Source organism: Pongo abelii, chromosome 11, assembly GCF_028885655.2.
Source record: "Pongo abelii isolate AG06213 chromosome 11, NHGRI_mPonAbe1-v2.0_pri, whole genome shotgun sequence".
NCBI lineage: Eukaryota > Metazoa > Chordata > Mammalia > Primates > Hominidae > Pongo > Pongo abelii.
Genome location: NC_071996.2, coordinates 51952190 through 51971339, shown reverse-complemented (window position 1 = coordinate 51971339; position 19150 = coordinate 51952190). Strand labels below are relative to the sequence as shown.

The 19150-nt window shown below is 35.3% G+C and overlaps 2 protein-coding genes across 11 annotated transcripts in view; one reads left to right on the top strand and one right to left on the bottom strand.

The window, feature by feature from the left end:
• Positions 1 to 1201, bottom strand: part of LOC103889957 (putative uncharacterized protein encoded by LINC00269) — a 377157-nt gene extending 375956 nt beyond the window's left edge. For 3 of the 10 annotated variants that reach the window (XR_010135996.1, XM_054549368.2, XM_054549367.2), the window contains exon 1: positions 401 to 1201. Coding sequence is in view for 5 of the 10 variants with exons in the window: in XM_054549368.2 (XP_054405343.2) it covers positions 401 to 631 (231 nt within the window). In the remaining 5 variants the exon portion in view is untranslated. The remainder of the gene's footprint in view (positions 1 to 400) is intronic. The other 7 variants (XM_054549369.2, XM_063712800.1, XR_008522799.2 and 4 more) reach the window with 6 other exon arrangements.
• Positions 481 to 18599, top strand: MMADHC (metabolism of cobalamin associated D). The gene is made up of 8 exons (XM_002812474.5): positions 481 to 610; positions 1125 to 1185; positions 5975 to 6119; positions 8607 to 8824; positions 11719 to 11824; positions 12420 to 12550; positions 17062 to 17148; positions 18065 to 18599. Exons 2-8 carry the CDS (start codon positions 1177 to 1179, stop codon positions 18257 to 18259), a joined length of 891 nt encoding a protein of 296 aa, XP_002812520.1. The 5' UTR covers positions 481 to 610; positions 1125 to 1176; the 3' UTR covers positions 18260 to 18599.
• Positions 18600 to 19150: the final 551 nt, after the last annotated feature.

Here is a 19150-nt window from a genome sequence, read left to right as displayed (position 1 = left end):
AATGGAAAAGAATACCAGGTCGAAAACTAAGGACATCTGGAATAAAATATGGGCTTATGGGCTTTAATCAATTTTTTTAAAAGTATTAGATACATGAAAATGATATACGATTTACAAATCAATCGCCTAATATTTATGTATCGAGCATATTGAGAGCCTGGCACTGTGGTAGGGCTGGGGACACAGAAAGAGGTAAGTGCCCTATGCTCAAAAACAGCGATTCATGAAAAATAAACAACTATGACAAAAAGAACAGGAAACTGTATCTCCTGGAGGCAGTAAGGAAGGCTTAAGTTGGGAGGACTATCAAACGCATCAAGGAGTTACTGAAGATTAATTGACCCGCCTAACGCAGGTCGGAACCCCTCCTCTCCATACACCCAAATCACCCCTGCCCCACCTTTTCTCCTCCCTTGCGTTTACCCAATGGCAGGTCGGCTCCACGTAGGCCTACTTTGCGCGTGCGCATCATCGTTTCAACGCGCTCGGAAGCAACTTCTTTTGCCTGGTCACCGCCGGCGTAGGTGCTACCACCGCTGCCGTCGCCGCCGCCATTTTGATGGCAGGAAGAGTCAGGTTCTGGGACAGCTGGAGACAGTGGTGGTGACTGGTACGGATGGTTTCTGCCCATGTTAGCCCCTCCAAATTTGCCCGTGTTAGGGTTACAGCCCTGGGTATTGCCCGTATTTTCACTGGGTCCCTGTCGTTGTCCCCAGCCATCCTGTCCCTCTGTCTTTAGTCTCTTTTCTGCTTCCTCATCCTTCAGATCAGCCCGAAGCTTTGCCTGGAGCTGTTGTTACGCAGCCCCAACCTCTGTTAAAGCAGCCGCTTCGATCCTCGGGACTGAATTTTGGCCGCCCAGCCCCCATTCCCCGCCCCGACCTAGTCGGAGTTGTTTTTCCGCGGCTGTAAACCGGAAGGGCTCTGAGCTGCACTGCCAGCTCCGGGCTGGGGGATCTGTGCCCGGCATGGGGGCGAGTTCTGGCCTCCTTAGGGTACGGGGAGAGCTTGGACTTTGGTCCTGACGTAGTGGAGGACACATCTTCGAAGAGTGGACGTTACCTCGGTTGTCTGTTGTTAGAGTTTAATCGGTCACTCGTCTGTTTTGTTGTGTTCTTTCCCAGGAATAACTTTACCAAAGGAAAGCTATTTTGCGAACTATCCTCTCCAGTGGAGATGGCCAGTGTGAGTAAATTATCTCTTTAAGAATCAACGTAGTAAACGAGTTTGGGAATGTTAGGAAATGAAAGAACGGGTGTAATTATGATGGCATTGGGTGGCATAGTGTTACACATAATCTATCAAAAATGGCAAGGGAAGCAAAATGTCAAGGGTGTGAAATTATGTTATGCTTTGAAGGTGGTAGTAGTCTTTTCACTGCAAATACACTTATTTATGCAATTTCATTTGTACAGATGTGGAAATTCAAGCACCCTTTCGGTATTTTTTAAATACAGCGTTTCAGTAAATATTAGAATCTATGTTTAGGCCCGTTTTTATCTTTTGGGTTAGCTAAACTGAAGGGTTTTTTTTTTTCTTTTTTTTTTTAAACAGTTTCCATATTGGAAGTGACCTTACAAATCCTACAAAGTAAGAACAAGAGATACTCTCACACACCAGAGATGTTTATTGACTGTAACTTTCCAGTGATTAGACACATCCTATCTATAGAACTCATATGTAGCGGTCATAAGACATATATAAAACAGCTACAATTACAGTATAAAGTATTAATTTTTTTAGAACCTACACAAAGGTGCAATGCAGATTCAAGGCTTTGTAGAGAGGAGTTTGGGATCACTTCATGGAAACATTTAACTTGAGGTTTGAAAGATAGGTGGGATTTGTATAGTCTAAAATATGAGCGGGAAGGACAGGAAGGTATATGCAAAGAACTCCTCACCCCACCTACCCCTTTGAAAAATTAAAAAGTCATTGCTGCCTGCCAACCTGAATGTAAGATGTATGAAAGAGGTAAGTGGGAGATAAGGTTGAATTGTGAGGTTGGTACCAAGTAAATGAGAGCCTTGAATGCCGAACTCAGTAATTTAGACTTTATTCTTTAAATTGTGATTATTCAGTTAGACCTGTATGCTGGGAAGATTTATATGGTAGCAGTTAGCCAGGATGCTATTTCTGTAATTGAACGTGATATTTAAGTCTAAAGTGTGACTATAGAGACAAGTCATAAGAATAGATAACTAGTCTTGGCCAAGTTCTACGGTGAATTTTTGCCTGTCCATAACCTGCACAGAAAGAGAATGCTGTAAAAGAAGTATGTGGTACTTTCAAAGGAGAGAAATTAATTGCAGTAGAATAGAATGCTATTATTTGACCTGTTTTATTTTGGTTTAAGTGAATAAATTATAATAGTTCAGTAGGGAAAATCCTTTTATAAGTCTTTTGTTAGAAAGAAGTTCATATTAAAATAAATTTAAGTTTCAGTATCCAAATGTACGTTAACAATTTTTGTGTTAATTTATATGGATTGTAAATTCTGGATGGATGTTACTAATGAAATATGCAGATAGGTGTTTCATAACAAGGGGCAAAAATGTTCATGTTTCAGAGTCTAGACAGGTACATTAAGAAGCCTTCGTGGGGACTATGACAAAACCTTTCTGAACAAAGGGGAGCAGCGTTCCCTTAGCCACAGTGATTTGTTGCTAACTAATGCCATTTAGTTATGTGAATCCAATACTGCCAGATCTTCTGAGTTTTCAAGAAGAGCCAAATTTCTGGACCTTTTGTGTAAATATTTCGATTTCTCAATGTTTGTATTTAATTAAAATATCTTGCAACACTGTGGGCTGCACAAAAATGTCCGGATAGATGTGGATGCACTACATAAACTACCAGTTTTTAGTTTTTGTACAGCGTATTTTCTCCTCACATGATCAAAAGCAGAACTTAGTCCTAAGGCAGTGCACAAAAGGCAATTTCTCTTTATATACTAATAAGGATTTTACAGTTAAAACATAATAGCATGTCATCTTCCCAAGTCTAGAAGTTTGAATTTAATCATATATAAAATATGTGCTTATCCTCAGACTAGAATGAACTCTGCTGTAATTTTGACTTGCTTTTTGGCTACTATTTTTAATTACGTTCACCAGCTGAACCAGTCATAAAATCTGTCAGGTTGTCAGAAAATATTCCACTTCCACAATTACAGATTTGTTTTTTTTTGTTTGTTTGTTTGTTTTTTTGAGATGGAGTTTCACTCTTGTTTCCCAGGCCGGAGTGCAATGGCGGGATCTCTGCTCACTATGTAAGCCTGGCTCCTGGGTTCAAGTAATTCTCCTGCCTCAGCCTCCTGAGTAGCTGGGATTATAGGCACTCGCCACGACACCCAGCTAATTGGCATTTTTTGTATTTTTAGTAGAGACGGGGTTTCACCATGTTGGCCAGGCTAGACCTCAGGTAATCCAGCCGCCTTCGCCTCCCTAAGTGCTGGGATTACAGGCATTAGCCACTGCACCCGGCCAAGATTTGAGAATCTTACAGGTTAACGGGTAAGGTTTGAAACAGATTAGTACTATCATCAACTGTCCCTTTCAGTGGGCAGTTTAGATACTGGTTTATTTTGCTATTAAAATGAAATTTGGTAATTGGATTTTCTTAGGCTAGGAACAAAACTCATATTTTATTATATAACTTTTGTTAAAAGTTCTATCACCAAGAAAAGAATGTCAAAATATAATCTAATGGCCTTGATAGGCTAAAATAATAATTAATAATAGGCAATTTTTGAAATAATTTGGGTGATCTTCCTCTTCCTTATGTTTTTTGCTTGTGAAACGATGTGAATGATCACAGATTGTAGTTTAACCATGCTGAAACTAGTTCTAATAACAGTATATAGAATTGTTATGGAAATTAAATAAAACAATGTATATGTACAGCACTTACTATAGAACTTGGATCCATAGTGTCCAACATTGATTATTACTATTACATGCTCTCAACTATTGGCCCCTTCAGATAATCTTTTATTTTGCTGCTGCTTATTTTGAGCCCTTGCTGAAAATATTTTTGGAATTTGAAATTTTAGATTCCTTTAGATCCTGAGGCATTCTCTTAAATATCCTCAGTTGTAAAGGTAAATTTGTATTATATAAACACCCAAAAGTCTGAGTTTGTTTAGTAAGTAAAAAGCCAAATAATTACCATTTTTGTTTCTTTGGGCAAGTTGGGTACAGACCCCAAGAGGCGGCCTAAATTTTCAGGTAGACAGAATGCTTTGGAGACACGTATCACAAAGGAGGTTATATTTATCCAGGTCTTAAAGAAAAAAATTTGCTAGAATTTTCTAGAACGATAAGGAAACAGTATTTTTTAGCAGAAGAATTCTTACGGCAGTATAAAGAATGAAGAGAAATGGGAAATGTTGGGGAGATATTTTTATGTGATTGAAAAGTAGAGTAAGGGAAGGGAGGGTAAATTTGTAGGAAATTATGTCAGAAAGGCAAAAAGACCAGTTAAGATGCACTCTTATACTTATAGTGACAAAGGTGGAAGGAAAAAATAGGTTGGATTTTAGAATACTGTACTTTGTGAAAGGGAAATAGAATAATTCTCAAGTGTCAGATGGCTGGATTTTTCCAACACCCTGGTAACTAATTTTCACACCACCTCTCTACTCCTCCTCCAGTCCATTTTTTATACTGCCCTTAGTGGTACATTTCTTAAAACAGCCTTTGTTTTTGTCAGTTTGCTCTGACTCTTTCCTGCCTACAAATTAAAATTCTGACTTACTATCTTGATGTAATAAGCCCTTTACCATCTATGTCAAATATACAGTCTTTTATAGTTGCCCATAAGTTCAATTTCAAACCTTTTTTTTATTGCATTCTTATACCTACCCTCACTGAATTTGTCACTCTTTGAAATATGTCTTTATTCCTTTGTTCCTGAAAGTCACTCATTGAAATGCACCTTTTCCCAAGCAAATTTTTACTGTCTTCAAAACTTAGTGTATCCTCCATGAAATTTATTACCTTTTCTCCCAAGGATTTCTTAACAATTATTCAAATCTTCTCATAGCATTTCACAGATGATTTGATATTTGTTCTTACATGTTTTTCACTAAACTGAGAGTTGCCACTGTGTGTGTGGATGTGTGTTTTTAATACAAATATCCGGATAGTGCATATTTTAGGCTTTGTGGGCCATAGAATATCTCTTGTAACTACTTAACTCTGCCATTATGGTGGGAAAGTGACCATAGGCAGTAAATAAATTAGTATGGCTATGTTACAGTAAAACTTTATTTACCAGAACAGTGGGCTGTATTGGAAAATCGTTCACCAATTCCTGCATTAAATTGTTCTGACCCAAGTACTTTGTTAAAAAATTTATGAATGAAAGATTGTTAAAAAATTTATGAATGAAAGATATTTACACATTCATCCATTGTAATACATGACCTCACTGTCTAGTAAGTGAACATACAAGCAGAAAAAAATGTACCACAAAGATATGTGCTGAAATGGAGAAAAGACATTGCCATGAAACCACAATGAAAGGACAGTATGGGAGAGAATTAGCGCAATTTATAGCAGTAAAAGAAGAGAGAAAAGTTCGAAAGTAACAGATTTTGGTCCAAAGAGATGTCTTGAGAGTTGTTTATTGAGGATAGAAGAATCTTGTTAGTTGTGCTACCTTTTTAGTGTTGTGTCTAAATAAGACAACTTTTAGATGTCTATTCTCTCGTGTGGCACTCTTGAATTCTAGCCTTTATTGAAAAGTACATAGACTTCTACCCAAACTAACTTATTACTTGTTTTTTTAATATTTTTTATTTTTAAAATTACAAATATATATAGTGCTTTCGTATAGTAGGTGTTCAGTAAAAGTAGAATAAATGTTGGTTTTAAAAGAACCTTGCAGTGTGAAGATTTGCCAGACATTGTCTATGTAAGTATAACATTTATATTCAGAACAAATAATTTTAATTTTGTGTCATTTTTAGGTGCTTTGTAACAGAGCCAGACTGGTTTCCTATCTCCCAGGATTTTGCTCTTTAGTTAAAAGGGTTGTCAATCCCAAAGCCTTTTCAACTGCAGGATCGTCAGGTTCGGATGAGTCTCATGTGGCTGCTGCTCCTCCAGATATATGTAAGTGAAAGTTGTTATTGCTTTACTTATAATTGTTTCAAAACATTTTTAGTTGTATTTTCCTCTAATATTTCTTCTTAAGGCTTAATAGATTTTTCTAAAGTTGTGTTTATTCAGTTGAAAATGAATCACAGCTCTGCCTAAATATATTTATGTCAGAAAGCTACAGTATTAAAAAGGAAAAAAGAATAAGTACTGGTTTCTAAAACTTACTTCTTAAACTTTTCTTTCTATCTTCAAACATAGAGTCTTCCCTGAAACAAATCTCCTTTTGGTCCTGTTAAACCATATTATTATTTCTTCCCATTCTTTGCTAGATTTCATAAATGTACCTTGTACTTTTTATGTGTTAGTGTTTATTGAACTTACCTGCTTTCTACAAAGTCTGTTTCTTCTAACCTGTTTGGTACACCACTACCATGCTAATCATTCTAAATTATTTTAACCATGTCCCTTTCTTGAAAAACCTGTTATCTTTCATTGCTTTCAGCAGTAGTTCCCAGACTACCTTCAAGCCATGAAGCATTGTTCAAGGTTAAAAAGAAAAAGTGGGAGTAGGGGGGGGATAGTCTCTGTGGTAGGTAAGTTTGAGAAATGCTACATGCCATATTCCTGTCTTGGAAGCTTATAATGCACACTAAAATATTAAAGACTCTTAGAAACTTAACCTAATGTGTCCTAAAGATATTGGACATGGAATCCTTTTTTTGTGGCACATATTACTTACAATGTAATTTAAGTTCACTTGAGCATTCAGAGCCTTCCATCCTGCCCAAGTTTTCTAACTCTCTAACTACTCCCCAATTTACATCACCTAAAGACTAACCCTATATTTATAATAAATGAAAGATTTTGCCATTCAAATTATATAAGAGGTTAGTATATGGAATATATAAAGAATTTATAATAGATCAATAGGAAAAGATAACCCAACAGAAAATCAGAAAACAAAAAGACATGAATAGGCCTTTCACAGAAAAGAAAACCTAAAATGACCAGTAAACTTATGGTCAAATCCACTGCCCAAATCTACTATTAATATGGGATGCTTGTTTTCTGCAAAGAGAACTAGAGATTGTTAGACCTTTAAAAACCATCTTGTTCAAAAATAGCTAACAGGTTTTCTCTTGGGAAGTGACTTGAGTAGTCATTAGTGGCTGTCTAGATAGAGCCTTGTTATTCAACATGATCTGCATCAGTATCATTTAGGAGCTTGTTAGAAATACAAAATCTTGAGCCCCACTCCAGACCTATTAAATCAGAATCTGCATTTAAACTAGATCCCAGATGTATCTTAAGTACATTTTTAGAGTTTGAGAGGCATTGGACTAGAATGTTTATGTTGAGAATCTTGAGACGTTGTCTGGGTTCACCAGGAAATGGTTCCATGATTGATGGGTGATGTATGTCCTATGTGTGGAAGAGGGATATGGTGGCTCATGATCTAGGAATGAGGCAGCCATACTGACATGGCCATTCTCAGTTACTTAGTTCTCTGACAGGATATTTTTAAATATCTATTTTTATTGCTAAGTAATATGCATAGCAGTTGTCTCTCTGTTTCTCTAAGCCCAGATCTCTACTCTGAGTAATTATTAGTTTAATTTTCTACTTTATTCTTTTCTGAATCTTTCTGAATTTTTTATAAGTTAGAATTTTTTTAAAGTTTAAAGTGAATAAAGTAATGTGGTCTGTTCTATATTTGCAGTCCATATTAACTCATGTGGCTGGTAAACAGAGCATTAGGTCACGCGATGCATGATTTTTTTCCCATTCATATTTTGTGCCACCAGATAACAGCAGTAGAATGCCCCTCCCCAGACGACAATTACTAAATTTCATTTTAGATCTTCTCTTTACTTAAAAACATGGGCCTGGCACAGTGGCTCATGACTGTAATCCCAGCACTTTGGGAGGCTGAGGGAGGAGGAGACCTTGTGTCTACCAAAAATAAACAAAATTAGCTGGGCATAGTGGTGTGCACCTGTGGTCCCAGCTACTTGGGAGGCTGAGGTGGACCTCAGAGGTCAAGGCTTCAGTGCGCTGTGATCACACCACTGTACTACAAGAGACCCATCTCAAAAACAAAACAATACATGAATATGGGGATGTAAATAAATGTTATTATACGTGCTGTTCTTTGACTTAACTTTTTCTTCTAATGCATTGTATCCTAGATTTCATTCAGTGTCAGTACGTAAAGGTTTATTGTCTTCTTTTTAATGACATTCAAGCATTTCTTAGTATGGATTAGAGTATTTTATTCAGTCTTCCCCCAATAACGGACTTGCCTGTGATCTGTCAATCAGTTGCTTTGATTAGTGTTTTGGAAACAATAGGAAACTATCTATTTATATTCACATGGGAAAGCAGATTTTAAAGATCTTTTAGATAAAAATATACATAATTTTAAGAAGAGCATTCTTTCAGTCTACCAATATACTTGACTATTAAGGAGAAACTGTTCCTTTTGTTGTTTCTCTTCAGGCTCTCGAACAGTGTGGCCTGATGAAACTATGGGACCCTTTGGACCTCAAGATCAAAGGTTCCAGCTTCCTGGGAACATAGGTTTTGATTGTCACCTCAATGGGACTGCTTCACAGAAGAAAAGCCTGGTTCATAAAACTTTGCCTGATGTTCTAGCAGAACCTTTATCAAGTGAAAGACATGAGTTTGTGATGGCACAATATGTGAATGAATTTCAGGTAAATTGTGCTTTCCTGATTATTAATGCTATATGACTTTTGATTATTATAAGCATATTACTTTTGTTGAAAAAGTAAAAAATCAATTTAATTCCAATACATGTATATACAAAAACAGCATATATAGCTTTGGAAAACTTGGCATTGTCCTCTACAAAGTGTTTGCTATATAATTTTTTTACTGTAGATTATAATATTTTTAAAATATTTCTTGAAAAATATGTTTTTAAGTAACTACTCTAGATATACACAATGTAATTACGTCTGTATACTGGAAATTTAGGTTCCCTGTTTTTCATTTTTAATAAATGGCAATTAAATTTGTATATGGATCTAATTCCAACTGGTTCTGTATTCCTCTAGCCGTTTAAAAGCTTAAGAAAAATTTAAGATCTCTGAAATTGTTCAGATATAGTAATAGTAAAAAAAAAAAAAAAAGGAACCAGTTTCGTAAGTTTATTTTTTCTTAAACAATTTCTTAAGGTTTGTTTGGGTTTTTTTGTTTTTTTTTTAAACATTTTAAACTTGCAGTTATGATTATTTAAGTGGAAAGCTACATGCAATTCAGGGTTTCTGTCAAACCCCTGATGGTTATCATTTTTCATATTTTTGCATAGTTTTAGGCTGAGGTTTTTTTTTTTTATCAAAGCCATATTTTAAGCAGCACCAATTCCTTACATGTGAGTTATATTAGATGACGTGACACTGAGACACAGTTGACCTGTCCTATCTTTTTATCTCAGATAATTCCTTCTCAGCCTTCTTGGCTCCTTGTTCTTCCTGTCTACCAATTAAATTACAATTCCCATAAGTTTCTGTCCTACACCTTCTCATTTGAATCACCCCTTGGTCACTTAATCCCTTGGCCTCCTCCACAGTCTATGTTTTTATAATTTCTAATTTAGTATTTCTATTTCTGACATTTCCAGTTTTATATTTCTATATGCCTACTGAACCATCTTTGTTTGGATGTCTCACAAGTCCCCAGATTTTGTGTGTCTAATACTGAAGTAATCTTTTTTTTTCCTTAAAAACCTGTCCTAACTCCCGTATAACCAATACTATTAGTGAAATAACCATCCTCCCCTCTCTCCTAAGATAAAACTTACAGCACCAACCTTCTCTCTCCATCATATCACTATAAATAATATAAAAATCACATCGCTTTTTTCTCTCAAGTTGCTCCTAAAATATTAGTGTCCTTTCAGTTCTTTGCCAGAGTTCAAGGCCTCTTTGTCTTACCTGGATTTTTAGAGTCATTGTAGCATGACACACAATGAAGACAGAATAAATCTGGGTTCAAAGATTGACTCTGCAACTTACTTAATTTTGTGACCTCGAGGAAATTACTTGACCTTTCTAAGCTCCTGTTTCTTTGTTGTTGTTGTTGTTGTTGTTGTTGTTTGGTTTGTTTTGAGATGAAGTCTCACTCTGTCACCAGGCTGGAGTGCGGTGGTGCGATCTTGGCTCACTGCAACCTCCGACTCCTTAGATTCTCCTGCCTCAGCCTCCCAAGTAGCTGAGATTACAGGCATGCACCACCACACCCAGCAGATTTTTGTATTTTTAGTAGAGGTGGGGTTTCACCATGTTGGCTAGGATGGTCTCGATCACCTGACCTCGTGATCTGGCCACCTTGGCCTCCCAAAGTTCTGGGATTACAGGCATGAGCCAGTGCGCCTGACCACTCCTGTGTCTTTATATGTCAAATGAGGATAGTAATAATCTCTAGCCCACAATATTTTTTTTTCTTTCTCTTTTTTTGAGACAGAGTTTTGCTCTGTTGCCCAGGCTGGAGTGCAATGGCACGATCTTAGCTCACTGCACCCTCTGCCTCCTGGGTTCAGGCAATTCTTGTGCTTCAGCCTCCCAACGAGCAGGGATTACAGGCATATGCCACCATTCCTGGCTAATTTTTGTATTTGATATTGCTGTTTCTCATTGCCTGTAGACTAAAGTCCAAATTTCTTAATGCTGAATAAATGGCATTTCATAATTTTGATCCCTTATCTTTCCCACCTTATCTGCCACTACTTCCTATTCCCTCTGCACTCCAGCCACAACATACTTGCCATTTTTCTTGAATACACATTCTGTGTCTTTGTACTTTATTATCTTTTGCTGGACTATTTGTCCTCCTGAATTCCTAACCTCTGTACCAGCTATTTTTTACCTGTCAGACATAACACATCAACTAACTTGTAGCTCAAATATCACCGTTTCAATCATTTCCTGATTCCTCCCAGCAAAGTAAGTTTTTCCTCATCTATGCCCCTAGAAGACTTTATTCATAACTCTGTAGCACTTGTCATATTTAATTGCATTTATTTGCTTGTGCTTATTTTTATTAGGCCTGAAATAGCTGAGAGTGAGGACTGAATTTTTTACCATTGCAGCGCCTGCTCCTGTCATAGTGCCTGATGTATAGTAGGCTCTCAGTAAATTTCAGTTGAATAAAAGCCTCTAAGCGCTTCCTGTAGGAGAGGCTGTATTATTTAGTCATGTATCTTGTAAGTTAGTATCATTATCCCCCTTTTACAGATTATAGAAGAAAAGATAATTAAATATTACCATAAAATAGAAGAGGTAACATTATGAGACACATTATGGCATTTTAGTTACTTAGCCAATTTCTGTTCATACCAAGTTTTAGAATATCAGTATATTTATATATTCATGCTCTGCTGTATTCACATTTTTTGAACTTCCAAATCTTATATTCATTGTAGAGAAAAATTTGAGTAAATGAGAAAACGTTATTACCTCACCTCCCAGTTAGATTATAATTATTTGTAAAAACAAAAAGCTTTCTAAGGAAGACAGGTGTATAACAGGCAAGATACCGTTTTATTTGAACTCCAGATTTTGTTGACTTACATCCTTGTTCCCCTTAGGGTAATGATGCACCTGTTGAACAAGAAATTAACAGTGCAGAAACTTACTTTGAAAGTGCCAGAGTAGAGTGTGCAATACAAACATGTCCAGAATTGCTGCGAAAAGGTATGTCATGCTTTATACTTTGAAACACTGTTACTAATTTTTTTAATATGTTGAATAATTTACTCTATATAAATTGGAATGCTGTATACCTTAATATTACATTTTACTGTATCTGGCTGGAAGTGATTGCATGGCCAAGATAAAGGCTTTCAGATGTCCTGTGACATCTGACCTCATGCTGCCATTAGATAGGAAGAGTAAAATTTTTAATAACTTTTTTCCTAAGGCTAAATGAAAGTCATTTTTACTCCTGGGTGATTATTAGAGTTATAATTTTATGAGTTAATATAATACTGAAAAATCTTAACAGTAAGCATTTTTGAAAATTATATTAACCCCAAATAACGTGTAATCCTACTTACCCTTCAGGATTGTTGGTAATAATATTTCAGTTCATCCAACAAAAGCAGAAGTAAACAAAACTAAGTGAATTTTACCCTTTTCAAAAATAACATACATTTATAAAAATTATCTAATACCACAGTAATTTTACTTAATCAGCATTTTTCTAAAGAAGTACTTTTATCCTTCTTTAAAAATTTGTTCTTTAAAAATCAAATTCTTTTCTACCTGGAATGTTTATTCTTATTTGTAGATTTTGAATCACTGTTTCCAGAAGTAGCTAATGGCAAACTAATGATTCTGACTGTAACACAAAAAACTAAGAATGATATGACTGTTTGGAGTGAAGAAGTAGAAATTGAAAGAGAAGTGCTCTTAGAAAAGGTAATTCTTTCAATTGCTAATAATTTAATTTTATGGTCATTATTTAAGTAATAGTGAACCATTGTCTTAAAATGATGACTGTCATTTCCACCCTTTATCCATTTTCTGCCAAAGTATTGTAACACTAAAGGACTTACATCTTTTTTGAGAATAAAAGTGCAGCTTTTTTAGTATCCTTAAAAGTTTAGATTCTGTTTATTACTTTCCTCAATTTATTTTTTAAAAGTCTATTTTGGAAAATTTGGAAAATGACAAAAAGGTAAAATTAACTCTTTATCCTTCTCCCCTCAGCCTCCCCCTCCCTCTCCTTCTCCATCTCCCCCTTCATCTCCCCATCTTCCCCTCCATCTCTATCCCCTTTCTCCTGGGCTCAGAACATGTCAAAATAAAGAGTGAAAATTATGCCAGCTCTCTCCAAGAGTAAACAGTAACAGTATGCAATACAATAATGGTATAATAATGTATACCCACATTTTTTTCTGTGGTTTGCTTTTAACCTAAAGTATGCTTTGACATGTTTCCATGCTTACACATAGATATATTTCATTCTTTATAAAATCTGCATAGTATTATATCACAGGGTAAACCATAAACTTTTTAATTTATTTAATAATTTTAACCGGGTGCAGTGGCTCATGCCTGTAATTCTAACACTTTGGGAGGCTGAGGCTGGAGGATTGCTTGAGTCCAGGAGTTTGAGACCAACCTGGGCAATGTAGTGAGACCCTGTCTCTACAAAAAAAAATTATCCAGGTGTAGTGGTGCGCACCTGTAGTCCCAGCTACTCTGGAGGCTGAGGTGGCGGATCACTGGAGCCTGAGAGGTCGAGGCTGTAGTGAGCATTGATGGTGCTACTGCCCTTCAGCCTGAGCAACAAAGCGATACCTCCCATCTCTTATAAAAGAAGTTTCTTAGTCATTTATAAGTTTAAAATCCAACTTTTGCTATTACAGGCAACAAGCAGTGACAATCTTTTTACAAATACTTTTATGCATGCTAATATCTATAGATTCCTAAATAAGAGAATTGCTAAATCAATGTGTATCTACATTTTAAATTTTGATAAGACACTTCCAGTTTGCCCATCAAAAAGATTGTTCTAGTATATAAGCTGTCATGCTAGCTTACCCTGGGTGTTAGCAGTTCTTCCCAACTCAGGTTAGCTAAGGGGCCCAAGTCACTAACTTGAGTTAAAAAATCCCTTTAGTGATATCTGTGCAGGATGGTAGGACGTATTTTATATTTGGGATTAGATGTATGGTCTTTATTTGTAAAAATATATTGTAATTTACATATTCAACAATATTATAATTTCACATTTAAATGTCATATAACTGCTAATAGATTTTGTGTGGTTTTTAACAATCACAAGCATATTAGTTATATACTAATTAACAAGGGAGTTATAGAGAGGTATAGGATATTTTCTATTTACATATTAAAATAATGCTTAGTAAATATATACTCATCACTGTCATTGAAGTGCTAGTATATTGTCACATGTATATTGCATTAGTGGTTCTAATTTTTGGTCAGTTTAAGATTCTGAACCTAATTTGATACTCCAGTATAGTTCTAAGTTTCCTATAACCAGTTTGAATGGCAACATGCTTCATCTTGAGAGTTTTAATTTTGTAATGACTGAAGCTATTTTATTTTCTGTGAAAAAAGAGTTTTTTTTTTTTAAAGATTTCTTTGTGATTATTTTGGAACCACACCTAGTTCTCCAAGTAAATATTTGATATTTTATGGTTTAAATCTACTCTAATTTTTTCCAGCAGATGTCAGTGTTGGTGAACAGAAACCCTAAGAAAAATACTTCAGCTGGCTTTTTTTGTGTTGAGATTCTTTCAGTTAACCTTTGTAAACATTTGATTGCATTGCATTGTTTTGCTCTCCTTGTAGTGTTTATGTATGACACATCTGTTCATTAAATTGAAATACATTCTAATGACTATTTTCTAAGCCATATTCAGTAGTTTTCCTATTTTTAAGAATTATGATGATTAATAAAATACAGCAATAAATATTAAATATGGAAGATAATCCAAAGAATACAGTATTATCTTAATGGTTATTGTTAGTTTACAAGAAAGAATTAAGAGAAAAGTTACCTTAGATCAAATAACTTTTTCTATAAAGGGTGTTAAAAGACAAATTATAACAAATTTAAAGATCTAATTGGTTTTTATTTGAAATTCTAGAATTAAGCAACACCTCATTCTGTAAAATAGATTTGAGTGTTACAAACAGCTAAGCAGAGGAGGTTGGCTTTATAGACGGCAAAGGGCTGGAGAAAGCAGAAATAGGAAACAAGAAGCAGATTGTTCCTTTCAAAGTTACTTTCCTTATAGGGTTAAAACACAGGTGGCTTTCTTATGCTGGCTCAGGTAAACTAGGCCCATTATGATTGGTTGCTGTGAATCTCCTGGGTTTTTTGTTGTTTGTTTGTTTGAAAACTAGTCTGTTTCAGAATTCAGTTCGATTAGGTGGTACCTAGCATGAGTGACTCCATTCTGGTTTGGTCTCATCTCCTGCGACCTAGTGCAGGAGGCTAGTTGAAAACAAGGAGCTCCCATAAAATTTGTTTAACAAGGGCCAAATAGTAAATATTTTAGTTTTATAGGCCCTAGGGTCTCAGCTGCCCAGCTCTACCCTTGTGTTGTTAAAGCATCTGTAGACAATATGTAAATGAATTGCCATGGCTGTGTCCAGTAAAACTGTTTATCCAAACAGGCACCGGATCAGATTTGGCCCTTGGGCTGTAGCTTACTAACCTCTGAATTACAATATAGTCTTGATTTGTAAGGCTTGGACTTTTGGAGATCTCAGCTGAAATACCAGAGTTGGTCAGTAAGGTCTTTTCATTCTGGGTGGGTCGGAAATCCATGTGTCCCAGCACTGCATGACACATGGATTTCTAGGCCTCTTGGAATCTTGCCTCATGAGTGCACAGCTCAGCCCTTAGCTAAGAAACCCTGGTGAATAGTTCTGCAGACTAACTCAGGAGCCCATTTTATGTATCTCCTTCTTTTCCAGTACCTTGCCGTACAGTCCCAGGTGCCTCAGCTGTCTAGAACTCTTGCTTTCTACCTCCTCACCTCCAGTGACACCATTACTTTGCTTGGGCTCTAGTTCTTTGCCCTGTGACAGGCAAATGTCCACAGACAGAAAGCTAGAGCAAATATAGGGATTACTTCATTTGTTTCCCTTCTGTCAAAGATAGTCTTGTCTCACCTGTTGTTCAGGGTCCAAAAATAGTTACCTTGTATATTTTGATCAGTTTTATAGTTTTACAACAGGAAGGTGAGTTCAGTACCTGTTAACTCTGTTATGGCCAGAAGTGGAACTGTGCCCTTGATTTTTTTTGAGACAGAGTCTCTCTCGCCCAGGCTGGAGTGCTGTGGTGTGATCTCGGCTCACTGCAATCTCTTCCTCCCGGGTTCAAGCAATTCTTCTGCTTCAGCCTCCCGAGTAGCTGTGTGCCCTTGTTTTTAAACATTCATGATCTCTTCTTTATTTCAACATTGTGATCTGGTCTTAATATTTGTTACTGTCTTTTCACTACTTAGACTTCTGATAAAGCTAATAAAATGTCTTATAAATTAGGATGGTAAGACCAAAATTTTTATATATGCACATGGTAGTAGTAATTGTACACTCTACAAAAGATAGAGAAGAGTATATAATGAAAAGCAAGTACCTTGTTTAACTCTACACCATTTACCAGGTTATATTATTTTTATGTGTCTTCAGAATTATTTCATGACTATGTGAGTAGATAGATGTATATTGAAGGACACACAAACAAGTAAATGTTTTTAAACAACTTTCATTTAAACGAATGAATGTTTCAGATGTTTTCACTAAGAGCATTTTATTTTCCTTTACCTATTTCTTTTTTTTGTTGTTGTTGAGACGGAGTCTCACTCTGTCACCCAGGCTGGAGTGCAGTGGCGCGATCTCGGCTCACTGCAAGCTCTGCCTCCCGGGTTCACGCCATTCTCCTGCCTCAGACTCCCGAGTAGCTGGGACTACAGGCGCCCGCCACCACGCCCGGCTAATTTTTTGTATTTTTAGTAGAGACAGGGTTTCACCGTGTTAGCCAGGATTGTCTCGATCTCCTGACCTCACCTATTTCTGTTAAAATACCTATTTAGTATTTTACCTATTTCTGTTATCACCATAGTAACACAAAATAGCAACCATAGTTGATAGTTTATGACAGATTCAGAAGTTAGTACAGAACTCATTAGAAGTAGTTCATAAAGAATTCAGAAGAAAAAGTATAGAATTTAGTCTTTTTAAAAAAAAGTGTTGTGTTAACCATTAATCCTCTGGAATGGTGAAAATAATCTTACGCCTTTACAGTCTAATTTGCCATTGGTTTTTATTTTTTATTAATCTTGAGTTCTTTTCTGAAACAAGATAGTCACTTAAAATTTTATTTAAAAATAAAACAATCTCTAGTAATGCTATCTTAAGCATATTATTTGTGACTTCCATTGCAGTTCATCAGTGGCGCTAAGGAAATTTGCTATGCTCTTCGAGCTGAGGGATATTGGGCTGACTTTATTGACCCATCATCTGGTTTGGCAGTGAGTAATTATCATTTGAAAATCAGATTATGTGAAGTAGAGATGACTTTTATTATAAAATGTGTTTATAACTTTGGTAATAGATTAAGACTTTTTAAAAATCTCACAATTTTACCCAAAGAAATACTACTGTGAGTCAGTTGAATTCTCAACTTTTGAGAGACCTCTATCACTCACAGTTAAGTTTCTCCATCACTTTAATTTTTTTAATTAAAAATGTTTTTACTTTCTGCTCTCACTAGTAGATATTATATATTTGATTTGCATTGAATTAGTGTGTTTATTTTATAAGTTGAAAATTATAAATTGGTACAGTCTAGTTTCTGTAAGGAAGAAATAATTATTCTTAGAATTAATTGAGTAAAATACAGGTGGTAAAAATAAATACTTAAACCAGTAAATTTTTGGAAATTAACATTTATAAGATTATACTTTGAAGAAATAACTGAACTACCACTGTAGTCACATTTTAAATTCTGGATATATCTTTCTGTAACAAGTAGTAATTAAATCATTTTTTGAATCTTAAGATAGGAATATATACCATTTCTTCTCAAAGTCAAATAAGATATAATGGAGAAATGGAAAACTTTTGCTTGGGCTTTAGTTTCCTTGTATTGAAAATGATGGTGAACTGTAGATAATTGTCTCAGGTTTATTCCATCTTCAAAGGATGCAATATTATGCATTTGATTCTAGGTAACATGTAATTTGCTAGATCATTTCACATTTCCAGAATGCATAGGAATTGGGGGAAAGGGGTATTAAGGCAGTTTAAGTGTTGCATGTGACTTTTTACTTATTTAGTTTTTTAAATATTTGGAATATTAAAGTAGATAGGTGTTCATGTTTACCTAAAAATTATTACTAAAATGTCTTTCTTACTAATGAGAATATTTCATTTTTATTTCCTCAGTTTTTTGGACCATATACAAACAACACTCTTTTTGAAACTGATGAACGCTACCGACATTTAGGATTCTCTGTTGATGACCTTGGATGCTGTAAAGTGATTCGTCATAGTCTCTGGGGTACCCATGTAGTTGTAGGGAGTATCTTCACTAATGCAACACCAGACAGCCATATTATGAAGAAATTAAGTGGAAATTAGCAGAAATATCCATTTATTTGCTGTACTATTTGTATGTAATATTTGGGTTGATCTATAAACACTGTCAGACTAAAGTTTTTAAAATATACTTATTTCTAAGTATTTATTTCAGCATTTATGAATTTACAACATTGGCAAGTGATTTGGGATTTTAAAATTGCAAATGTTCATTATTCATATCATTGAATACACATTGAGCACATCCACATTGTATAGGATGTGGTAATTAGCTTGTAACCAGGGTATGATCTGCTATTGTTATTTCTCCTCTTCCTTTATTGGAAAAAGGCCTCAGTTTTAATTATTTTCTTCCCAAAATAAATCACACATTTGGTTACAACAATGTGTGTTTTCATTACAGTATTTTTTAAATACCATTATTGATTCTTAAGTTTCTATATTAATCTTTTTAAAGTTCTTTTTAATAATGCAATTGAGAATTTTGGATTCATTGTAGACTTTTTCAAATTTTCTTTTATCTTTATTGTCTATTAAGTGTTGTGGTACCAGTCTGAGTATTACTTTGAAATAATTTATGTTCAGGAAAAGAAGAGGAAGGATAATACATCTTTAAACGCATATGAGTCTTGTCCTTATCCCTACTAAAAAGGTAATTCTCTCTTAACTCCTGAGTTGAGACAGATAAATAGAACTATGCCTTAACTGCCAAATTTATTTTTCAATTTTAGCAATAGGTGGAAACTGCAGTACTTTACAGAGGTGCATCATTTGAGACGGAGCTTGTTTTTACAGCATCATAAACTTCATCTTTCATTTTTGAAGCTTTTGCAAATAGAAGTAGGCAGATCTAAGGAGTAAACGTAACTTCCACAAAACGAATTGAAATAGATTTTTTTCTGTTTTTTCTTCTTTGCATGAAATGCCTGTTTT

Excerpts from the sequence above, each read along its gene's own strand:
- MMADHC (XM_002812474.5), top strand. Across the intron at positions 11,825-12,419 it reads TCCAGAATTGCTGCGAAAAG|ATTTTGAATCACTGTTTCCA; the intron begins GTATGTCATGCT and ends TCTTATTTGTAG. Across the intron at positions 12,551-17,061 it reads GAGAAGTGCTCTTAGAAAAG|TTCATCAGTGGCGCTAAGGA; the intron begins GTAATTCTTTCA and ends CTTCCATTGCAG.